Source organism: Rattus rattus, chromosome 2 (genome assembly GCF_011064425.1).
Source record: "Rattus rattus isolate New Zealand chromosome 2, Rrattus_CSIRO_v1, whole genome shotgun sequence".
Classification (NCBI taxonomy): domain Eukaryota; kingdom Metazoa; phylum Chordata; class Mammalia; order Rodentia; family Muridae; genus Rattus; species Rattus rattus.
This window is the reverse complement of record NC_046155.1, coordinates 114517444-114529514: the sequence shown is the minus strand read 5'-3', so window position 1 is coordinate 114529514 and position 12071 is coordinate 114517444. Positions and strand designations below refer to the sequence as shown.

The 12071-nt window shown below is 37.4% G+C and overlaps 1 protein-coding gene across 1 annotated transcript; it reads left to right on the top strand.

Annotated features, from left to right (window-relative positions):
- The first annotated feature begins 2849 nt into the window (after nucleotides 1-2849).
- LOC116894245 (olfactory receptor 14C36-like) lies at nucleotides 2850-3842 on the top strand. The gene has a single exon (XM_032895951.1). It carries the CDS (start codon nucleotides 2850-2852, stop codon nucleotides 3840-3842), a length of 993 nt encoding a protein of 330 aa, XP_032751842.1.
- The last annotated feature ends 8229 nt before the right edge of the window (nucleotides 3843-12071 follow it).

Below are 12071 nucleotides of genomic sequence, written 5' to 3'. Positions count from 1 at the left end.
GCCTTTCTTTCAGACCCTGTTCCACTCTCTGTCCTTGCACTTCCTTTAAAAGGAGGGATTCTGCATTATTATTTTTGAGGTGGGTGCCTGTCTCGGGGCCATGCCTATCAAATAGATATGGTCTCTACAGGTTCTATCTCTCCTTTGTTGTATATATTGGCTAGTGTCCTCTCTGCTGTGTCCTGGGAATTCTTGGGTCACTGGCAGCTGGAACTTACTAATAGCCATCCCCTACTGCTACCCACATACTTTCAAATTCTTTACCTCTGTACTTCTTTTCCATCTCTGCCCACATCTGTTCCTCTCCCTGTTCTCTTCCTACCAGATCACTTTCCTCTTTACCACCTGAGATTATTTACTTCCCCTTTCTGAGAAGGAAAGTAGCATCCACGTTTTGGTGTGGTCTTCCTTCTTTTTTGGGTTTCATATGACCTTTGAATTGTATTGTGGGTATGCCAAGTTTTTTGTTTGTTTGTTTGTTTGTTTTGCTTTGTTTGTTTTTGTTTGCTTGCTCTTGCTAATATCCACTTATCAGTGAGTACATATCATGTGAGTTCTTATGACTGAGTTACCTCACTCAGGATATTTTCAAGTTCCATCCATTTGTCTGTGAATTTGATGAAATTGTTTTAAAGCTGAGTAATACTGCTTTATGGAAATGTACCTCATGGCTGTATCCATTCTTCAGTTAAGGTACATTTTGGTTGATTTGAGTTCCTGCCTATTTTAAATATCTTTGCTAAAATCATAGTGGATGATGTGTCCTTGTATTTGGAGCTTCTTTTCAGTATATGCCCAGGACTGGTACAACTGACTCCTGTTTCCAATTTTCTAAGGAACCACTAGACTAATATCCAGAGTGGTTGTACCAGCTTGCAATCCCAACACCATGCCCTGGATACCTCAACACACCTGAAAAGCAAGATTCAGATCTAAAAATCCCATCTTTTGAGCATGACAGAGGACTTGAAAAAGAACATAAATATCTCTCCTTAATTGCAAAGCTCTATAAGGCAAAGGACAATGTCATTAGGACACAACAGTAACCATCAGATTGGAAAAAGAGCTTTATCAAACCTAAATCCGATAAGGATTATTAACCATTATACACAAAGAACTAAAAATGTTAGACTCCAGAGAATCAAATAACCCTATTAAAAGTGGGGTACAGGGGTTGGGAATTTAGCTCAGTGGTAGAGCGCTTGCCTAGCAATTGCAAGGCCCTGGGTTCGGTCCCCAGCTCCGGAAAAAAAAAAAGAAAGAAAAAAAGAGAAAAAAAAGTGGGGTACAGAGCTAACCAAAGAATTCTCAGCTGAGGAATGTTAAATGGCTAAGTAACTAAAGAAATACTAAACATCCTTAGTCATCAGGTAAATGCAAATCAAAACAACCATGAGATTACACCTCACACCAGTCAGAATGGCTAAGATAAAAAACTCAGAGGACAGCTAATGCCTGGGAGAATGTGGAGAAAGAGGAACATTCCTCCATTGCTGGTTGGATCTCAAACAGGTACAACCTCTCTGGAAATCAGTCTGGAGGTTCCTCAGAAAATTGGACATTGTACTACCTGAGTAGCCAGCTATACCTCTCTTGGGCATATAATCAAAAGATGCTTGGAGCATACAACAAAGAAACATGTTCCACTATGTTCACAGCAGTCTTATTTGTTGTAAGAGACAGAAGCTCGAAAGAATCCAGGTTCCTTTCAATAGAGGAATAGATACAGAAAATATGGTACATCTACACAATGGAATACTACTCAACTATCAAAAACAATGACTTCATGCAATTCATAGACAAATGGATGGAACTAGAAAATATCATACTGAGGGAGGTAACCCAATCACAAAAAAGACATATGGTATGTATTCACTGATAAGTAGATATTAGCCCAAAAGTTCAAATAAGCCAAGATATCATCCACAGACCACATGAAGCTATAGAGGAAGGATGACCAGGGTGCAGATGCTTCAGTCCTTCTTAAAAGGGGGAACAGAAATCTTCAAAGGAGAAGATATTGGAGACAAAGTTCCGAGCAGAGACTGAGGAATGGCCATTCAGAGCCTGTCCCACCTGGGGATCCAGCCCATATACATACAGCCACAAAATCCAGACAAACAATATTGCTGATACTGATAAGTGCATGCCAATAGGAGCCTGACTGATATACCTGTGTCCTGAGAGGCTCTGCCGGACAGTAACAAATACAGAGGCGAAGGCTTGCAGCCAACCATTGAACTGAGAATGGAGTCTCCATTGGAGGAGTTAGATAAAGGATTGAAGGAGCTGAAGGGACTTGCAACCCCATAAAAACAAAAATACCAACCAACCAGAGCTCCCAGGAACTAAACCACCACACAAAGAGTACACATGGACAATCCCATGGCTACGGCTGCATATGTAGCAAAATAATGGCCTTGTTGGGCACCAATGGGAGGAGAAACATTCGGTCTTGCCAAGGCTGAACTGCGAAGTATAGGGGAATGTCAGCTTAGGGAGGCAGGAAGGCATGGATTCTTGGGAGGTTGATCACCCTCATACAAGAAGGGGGAGAGGGGATGGTTTAGGGTGTTTTATGTAATGGAGATGTGGAAAGGGGATAACATTTGAAATGTAATTAAATAAATATCCAATAATAAAAGGAAGAAATACAGGAGAACACAGTAAACAAGTTTATATAAGCATAATAAATTCATATGCATACCATGAAAAATGCTTGATTTTTGGCACATGAAGTCCAGGTTTAGAGGAAAAAGTAAGAGTTTTAAGAGAAATACTAGTGATCTATCAATTAAATTTTCTCAGTTGCTGCTTTTCTCTTTCAGATAAACCTGTAATTTGAGATTATGGTCAACTCTACCCTGGTGACTGAGTTCCTACTGGAATTTTTTGCTGAGACTTGGGAGCCCAGAATCCTACTTAGTATGCTGTTCCTGTTGGTGTATATTGGCAGTCTGTTAGGGAACCTTATCATCATCATTGCTACTACAGTTGACCATACCCTGAATACACCCATGTACTTCTTCCTCAGGAATCTGTCCATTTTAGACATGGGCTATGTATCTGTTACTGTGCCAAATGCTTGTATCAACTCTCTCACTGATCACAGGAACATTTCTGTGGCCGGATGTGCAGCACAGGTCTTTTTGTTCTTCTTTTGTGCATGTATAGAGATTCAGTTTCTTACCATCATGTCCCAGGACCGCTATGTGGCCATCTGCAAGCCTCTCCTCTATGCTGTGATCATGAACCATCAATTCTGTGTTCAGATGACACTGGCTTCCTTATTTATCTCTCTTGTCCTTGCAAGTGTGCACACTTTCAAAACCTTCCAGCTGTCCTTTTGTCACTCTAATGTAGTCCCTCAGTTCTTCTGTGATATCCCCTCTTTGTTGAGGCTTTCTTGCTCTGACACGTTTAGCAACAAACTCTTACTTTTTTTGACTGCCTTTGGGCTCAGTGGTAGCTGCTTTACCTTCATTGCCATTTCATATGTTCGCATATTATCAGCTGTGTTGAAGGTTCCTGTCAAAAGGGAGCGAGGAAAAGCCTTTTCCACCTGTGTCCCTCACATTATTGTGGTGTCTATGTTTTTTAGTTCTGCTGCCTATGTGTATCTAAGACCTCCAGTAGTAACATTTGAAGTAGTTAAGGAGATGACTCTTTCTGTGTTTTATACCATTGTTCCACCATTCTTAAATCCTATCATCTATAGTCTTAGAAACAGACAGATTAAGGAGGCTGTGAAGAAAGTAATATTAAGAATTTCTTCCATATTTGAATATAAGAGGAATGAGTATTTATCTGAATTTTCTAGAGGAAGAAAATTGATGAAATAAAAAGAAACATTTATGCATGAATGCACACACACACACACACACACACACACACACAGAGCAGGTATAGAATCAGTCCTACTTTCCCAAACACTGATGAAGCTCAGAAGTACAGAATGAAAGCAGTAATATATTTACACAATGACTTATATAGAGATAAGATAGAAAAATACACACAAACATATTTATATATACATATACATATATACAATATGCATGTACATAATATACAGAGACATAGACATAAACATATCCACACATATATTAGAACAATTAAACCTCTGACAAAAAATATGAGGTAAGTTATCTGTATGGATACCTGTAAGTTTGTTTTCCCTTGGCCATCTACTTATGGGCATGTGGGCGTGCATTCTTCCTTTAAGAGTAATTCGTTTACCCTGACAGACTCCCTTGGAGGAAACTAATCTTATGCTTAAAAGTGGTTATCAGTTAGAGATTCTTTCTAAGTAAGAGATAGACACATGTGTCTCCTTCTCATTTTAGCTCCAGTATGCTTTATGGTGAGAACTATATAGATGCATGCATGCTAACTCACTCTCTGTGAATTCATTGGTGCACAGACCATGTTGATATAGAAGAGGTCATTCTCTTTGTGTCTTCTATCACCTCTGGCTTTTATACTATTTTCTTCCTCTGGCATGGGACTCCCTGAGGTCAGAGAAAAGGTTTAGACAGAGACACACAGTTTAAGCTGATAGTTCCATGGTCTCACTCTTTGCATAATATCTGGCTGTGGGTTTCTGTATTTTCTCCCATATGCTCCATGAAGAAGTTTTTGATGATGGATGAGCAAGACACAGGTCTGCAAGTATAGCAGATTTTCATAAGGAGTCACTTTATTAAGTTTTAAAATCTTTTTATTTAAATAAAAATGTTAGAACAGTAATATCTGGTTTTATCCTAGGTCCCAGAGCTACGTACTTGCACATTTGTGATTAGCTCGGCAATGGGGAGTATGGGGTCCATCTCATTGAGACAGCCTTAAGTCAAATCACACACTGGTCAGTTATTCTCACAGTTTGTGTAGCCATAAATCTAGCAAATATTGCAGCTGGGACACAATTTTATATTGAAGTATTTGTGGCTACATTGCTGTTTACATTTCTGCTTTGCTAACCTGAAGGTAGTTTTCTGTAACAAATACACTACAATGTAGGAGTTATGTTACTTTTATGCACCAGCTTAACATTCCCATGTCCAATGAGATGTACTGTATGTTTATCTTCAGCTGTCAGTTTTTGGAGAGCAACTTATTGTATTGCCAATGTCCTTGATGGTTTTAGGGGTTTACATGGGACCTCTTGGGCAAAAATTTCCCTTTGACATACCCAATCCTTGTACTGGGAACATAACTTGATGACAACATGTGGCAAATTAGGATTCTTTCTCCTCCATTGCTTGGTGACTTTCTGTAGATTGTCTCTTTGTGTGTGTGTGTGTGTGTGTGTGTGTGTGTGTGTGTGTGTAAATAAAGAATATCTATCAAATTAGATTTTCATAATGCTCTTTCAAAGGTCTTCATTTTTAGCCATCTCTCTCCATAATCCCTCTCTGTTCCCCTCTTTTCTGAATCACCTCACTTAATAATCCTCCCATTCTAGTCCAGTTTTCCACTGGTAACTATTTGTTCTATTTCATTTTTCCAATGTTCTCTGCTGTCCCAACCTACTCTCTTACTGTATACCTAACTTGTTTGGTTCTATGAATTTTACCCCAGTTATTGCTGACTAATTTAGGCTAATATTCACTTTTAAGTAAATACATACCAGATTAGTTTTTTAGGATCTGGGTTAGTCCAATTGGGATGACTTTTTTCTAGTTCCATGCATTTACCTGCATCATTTCATTGTTTCATTTTAATATTTTTTTCATCTTTGTTGATTTGGGTATTTCTTATTTACATTTCATTTGTTATTCCCTTTCCCAGTTTCCGGGGCAAAATACCCCTAGCCCCTCTCCCTCCCCTTCTCTATGGGTGTTTCCCTCCCCATCCTCCCCCCCATTACCGCCTCCCCCAACAATCACGTTCACTGGGCGTTCAGTCTTGGCGAGAGCAAGAGCTTCCCCTTCCACTGGTGCTCTTACTAGGATATTCATTGCTACCTATGAGGTTGGAGCCCAGTGTCAGTCCATGTATAGTCTTTGGGTAGTGGCTTAGGCCCTGGAAGCTCTGGTTTATTGGCATTGTTGTTCATATGGGGTCTCAATCACCTTCAAGCTCTTTCAGTCCTTTCTCTGATTTCTTCAACATGGGTCCCGTTCTCAGTTCAGTGGTTTGCTGATGGCATTCACCTATGTATTTGCTGTATTCTGGCTGTGTTTCTCAGGAGAGATCTACATCCGGTTCCTATCAGCCTGCACTTCTTTGCTTCATCCATCTTATCTTATTGGGTGGCTGTATATGTATGGGCCACATGTGGAGAAGGCTCTGAACAGGTGTTCCTTCTGCCTCTGTTGTAAACTTTGCCTCCCTATTCCCTCCCAAGGGTATTCTTGTTCCCCTTTTAAAGAAGGACTGAAGCATTCGCATTTTGGTCATCCTTGAGTTTCATATGTTCTGTGCATCTAGGGTAATTCAAGCATTTGGGCTAATAGCCACTTATCAATGAGTGCATACCATGTATGTCTTTCTGTGATTGGGTTAGCTCACTCAGGATGATATTTTCCAGTTCCATCCATTTGCCTATGAATTTCATAAAGTCATTGTTTTTGATAGCTGAGTAATATTCCATTGTGTAGATGTACCACATTTTCTGTACCCATTTTTCTGTTGAAGGGCATCTGGGTTTTTTCCAGCTTCTGGCTATTATAAATAAGGCTGATATGAACATAGTGGAGCACATGTCATTTTAATATTTTTTTCTTTATTCTTCTTTCATGCAATACATTTCCACTGCATCCTTTCTGCATCTCTAATTTGCACCTTTCTCCCAGACCAACTGCTATTTCATTTCTCTTCAAAAAAACAGCAGTGATGTTAATTGAATTTGCCATAATACGATGCAATAAGACTATGCATATAACCTCATATCAAGGCTGGGTGAGGCAACTTAAAAGAAGGGAAAAAATACCACAAGCAGGCAAAAGGGTCAGGAACACTCCCATTTCCATTATTAAGAATCATGTTTAGCACATGGCTAATGTCTCATTGTGTACATTTACCAGATATTTCTTATATTAGCATTCTGCAATTTTATGAATATTTATGAAAGCCTTGAAATCATGAAAGAAGAATAAAAGAAACAATTTCCCAATAGATCTTCACGAATAAGTTACTAGTGGATTTTACCTAATTAGTAAAAATATGAGCTATGGATAGTTGTGGATTAATTTACATAGTTTTGATAGTATTTTGGAGATGTTATAAAATAAAAAAATATGGATGTAAAATCAATAAAAAGTATATCAAAACCACAAGGGTTAAATACTGTGCTGTATGTATTATTTATGTATGGAATCTGTGGGGCAAAATTCATGAGGATAAATTTCTTTTAATTTTTCATCCATTGATTTATTTATCAGTCTGCTGAGTATTTACTGACAAATAACCACATCCTTAGATTTAATGATCTTATGTTTAGGAATAGCAATTGATCTTTCCTTAAGTGCTTAGCAGTTTTTCTTCCTATATTTTCAGCAAATCTTATATATGTTCATGTATCAAGTATGAATAATATTCACAAAATTATAAAAATTATTACAGCAGACAACACAGATTTTATTAAATTACTTTCATTATAATCTAGAAGAGAAGCTACTAATAAAATAGAAAAAATCATTAGAGCCACAGAACTAAAACTGTACATCATACCTTAAACAAACAGCTTATATACATGAAAGTCGAATAATAATCTCACAAAGCAACCTTAAAATGTATCAAATATAATGTAATTAAGCAAACAACTATAATTTATTGAGGCATACTATGATTGTTTTACATTTCTAACTCTTATATATAGAACACAATGAGTAAACTTCATGAAGGTTCTCTGTGGTGAGGTAAAGCAGCATTTAGAAATATGTCACAGAATGATATAGCTGGATCTTGAGGTAGATTCCATTTTCTGGAGGAACTATAACATTGATTTTCATGACTGTACATTTGGATTCCCACCAGTAAGAAAATCAACTTTTGTTTCCCTGATAGTTATTTGTGTTAGACATTTTTAAAAATGTTTCTCAGCTATTTGAATTTCCTCTTCTAAGAGTTCACTGTTAGAACTATATAAATTTATTGAGTGGGTTCTTTGTTTTCTTGATATGTAGTTTCTTGAGTTTTTAAAATATTTTGAATATTAGCTCTCTACTGAATGTAAAACTGTGAGAAATCTTTTTCCATTCTATAGGCTTCAAGTTTGTTTGAATGAATGATGATGTAGTATAAAGCACAACCAACTTCATTTTTGAAGATACTACACCTTTTTTTGAAAGCAGGGTCTAAACTCCAATACCAGGGAAAAAAATCACAAAGTACAGCTAAGTAAATGTTCTATAGCAATCCACCTCCGATAGCAACTACTAATAAGTCTACAATGGCAGGACCAAGGTACATAGAGATAACCCATAGAGAATAGATATCCTGAACTTCTTATTTGTCAGTTGGTTACTCTCTCTCTGTTCAGATCCTGCAGATAACATCAGAAATGCAGTTTTTAAAATATTAAATTTCTGAAATGTATAGAAATTCATTTGTTCTAACCACAATAAAATCCCTGAACCCCTTGACTCTGGGCTTTCACTCTGACCAATTGCAAAGGGGATGGTGGGAGACCTTCCTCTAAACTTCACAATAAAGATCCTTATGGGTTTTACATAGGAATTAGCTCCTTTGTGGTCTTCAGGTATCTGAAAATTGGGCATAAAAATGAAAGCTTCTTCGTTTCATGAGGTAACATTTATTAATTGTTGATCTTCGATCATGTCCTAATGATGTTCTGTTAAGAAAGTCTTTCCTTTGCTGTGGAGAGCCCTTGATGCTGCTTTTAGGCTACTGCAAAGTATATTTACACTAAGCTAGGAGGACAAGAGTGTAGGCTCAGATAAAAATATTTACATTTGGGCTAATGCAAGGCTTAAGGTGAATACAGACAAGGACTGTATGGCATTTTTTTTATCTTGGTCTTCCTGTTAAGCCCCTAGACACAATGAGTATGGGACTTTGTTTATTGCCTTGTTTGATTACTTTGTCTTTGAACTAAGAACTGACTTTATTGTTTGCAAGTACCTAGAATGGTATAAAATCAGAGCAGGAAAATTTAAACCCTCTTTATCACTGGCTGAAGTCATGCCATAATGCTGACTTATTGTCTCTTCTTTCTTTAATCGTCACTTACTTGTAGGTTGATGTCATATGCTGATGAAGGCAGGTACAGGATAGAATGAGGCCTGTCATTGGACAACAAGGAAGGATGGGTGGGAGAAAAGTATTAGAGAGGAGGGTCTGCTGGAATGAAGAGGAGGCAGCTGAGAGAACATGGTGGTGGATGTTAAGATTCCTCTCTGCACATATTACAGGTTGTTATGACTATTCTTAAAGGATGGATGTTTACAGGATTTTGTGTTGTCTAGATGGGCAAATTATATCTCATGTATTGGATCAGAGGATATTGTGTGATGTGTTTTTTCTTTTGGCAACTTAATTGAGTTCAACAGAATGTATGTTGTCCAGAGGAACCAGGCCATCAGGGAACTGTAGTGTGTATGCGACCCGGTAGAAACCTTCCAAGAGAGCTGTGAGTGAGGGCGGGGCAGCCTGATAGGGAGTCCTGTTGGAATGGCTCCTGGGCAGTGGGTCAGAAAGTAAATGGGGGCAGCATGGAGTCGCTGAGGTAAATTAACTTTGGTTCCATTGGCCTGTTGGAGCTGTAACTAGCAACACCAGGGTAAGTTCAGGAAACAGTTCCACTGCTTTTTTATTTTTACTGCAACACTCATTCCCTTGACAAACTGTTGAATGACTTGAGTTTTCAGAATCACTTTGCCAGTAAATTCAACATTATTCCTCACTTTCTCTCTATCAGGTTCCAATGTATCTCTGTCTATGCTTAAGTCTTTTATACATTTGTAGTTGAGTCTTATTCAAGGAAATATGGAGCTATTATATTTTTTTTCTACACGCAGTTATCTAGATACAGGATCAGCACCATTTGTGGAAGATGATTTCTTTTTTCCATTGCATATGTCTGGCTTCTTTATCAAAAACCAGGTGTTAGTAGGTGTATGCATTGATGTGGTAATTGCCAGTTTGATTTCATTGACTGTTTAATATCGGAATTTTTTTTTTATTTTGTTATATTTCTGTAGTACATTTTGAGGTCATCATGGTGATACTTTTAGCACCTCTTTTAATATCCATGGTTATTTTAGCTATTTTTATGGTTCTATAATGTTAACTGTGTTTCCATATTAATCTGAAAATTATTCTTTCAAACTCTGTGAAGAGATGTGTTGAAATTTTGATGAGATTTGCTTTTGAGTCTGTAGATTGCTTTTGGTAGAATGGTCATTCTTACTATATTAATCCTATCAATCCATGACCATGGAAAATCTTTCCATCTTTTGATACCTTTCCCATTTTCTTTTATTAATGTCTTAAATACAACTTATTTTACTCAGTACAGTATTTTCTTGTTGGTAACAGACACCATGGCCACAAGAATTTTATTTAAAAAAAGAAAGCATTTAGTTGGTGATTGCTTATAGTATTAGAAACTCATTTTATTATTATCTTGTGAGAGCATTACAGCATGCAGGAATATATGATTTTGCCAACTTTGGATTTTCTGTCTGATCAATTTCCAAAAAAGAAAGAAAAGAAAAGCAAAGAAAAAGAAAAAAAAAGAAAAAGTGTTGTTTACCTAATTCTTATTACTTTTTCTTTTCTTTCTTTCATTTTTTTTTTAAATTTTTACCCCCAAGTTTGATTATTTCTTATACTCATTTTGTGTGTGAGTGGTTCTTTTTATTCTATAACTTTCAGGTGTGTGGTTATTTGTATTAGATCTTTCTAGTATGCTTGTTTCTCTGTTTTGTTTTGTTTTTGTTTTCAGACACTTATGGGTCAGGTATAGCCTCTTACATGCACCTTATGTGAAAAAATTAATTAAAAACAAACAAAATACCATGGAGTATGTTTGTGTTAGCCAACTACTCCTGGGCCATAAATTTGTGCTAGAGTGTGATCCCCCCCCCTCGCCCCAGGCTGAGGACCGAACCCAGGGCCTACCACTGAGCTAGAATGTGATTTTTATACCCAGGCTCACTCCACTGAAGAAAACTCTTTTTGCCTTTCCCAGGATGTATCATTTGCTACCACCACTGTGGTTAGAGGTGGGATTTCAATCCACTCCCCCTTTCTGTTCTGATTTTGTTTTCTTTTTCCTGGGGTTTGTTGTTATTTTTGTTTGTTTTTTGTTACTTATATATTTATTTAGCCTTGAACCCATAAGGATTTTTTGCATACTGACAGAATTTGCATTCTTGTAATAGTTTTTGCTTTGATTTTTTGTTTTTATTTCATTTTTCTGTGATAACATGTAGGAAGTTGGATAGGTAGCATGTTGAAGAGGATCTGGGAGGAGAGTGATTTCTAGTACAGTGATAATTCCTAATAGCTTTGATACATATGTGAAATTCTCTTTACTTTTCAGATGGAAAAAATTCAAAGCATGAATTCTGATATATTCATTTCTTAAGAATTCTCCTTGTACATCTCATTATGTGTTTTCTTTTTTTCTTCAAACTTTACTGAGTAAATGTGATATTTACTCAAGTGAGTGTAATGTCACAAGGAAATATGATGAACTGTAGGAATTACTGTAAATGACAAAGAAGAGATGAACAGTGCAAATACAAAGCTATGGTTTAGCTATGGTTTAATATACATACTTAAGTTATGTAATGAATATAACCATAATGTGGTGAATTTTATTAAGAGAAAAGACGACAATACACATGAAATTCAAGATCAGGCCACACCTCTACATGCAAAGCCAGGGGCCAGCAGTCATCAGGGACTGCCCCCGCAAGCGGGGACTCAGTTATTCATGGGGGTCGAGGGGGATCCATACCTGTGGGAGAACAGGCGAGAAAGAGGAGCGAGACCAAGCAGTGTCCTTGTCAAGTTCTGCTTATTGAGCGGAATGTACAGCATTTAAATCTCTGAAGCAGGAACTGAAGCTTAGGGCAGGGGGAGTACTGGGAAGTGCCCAA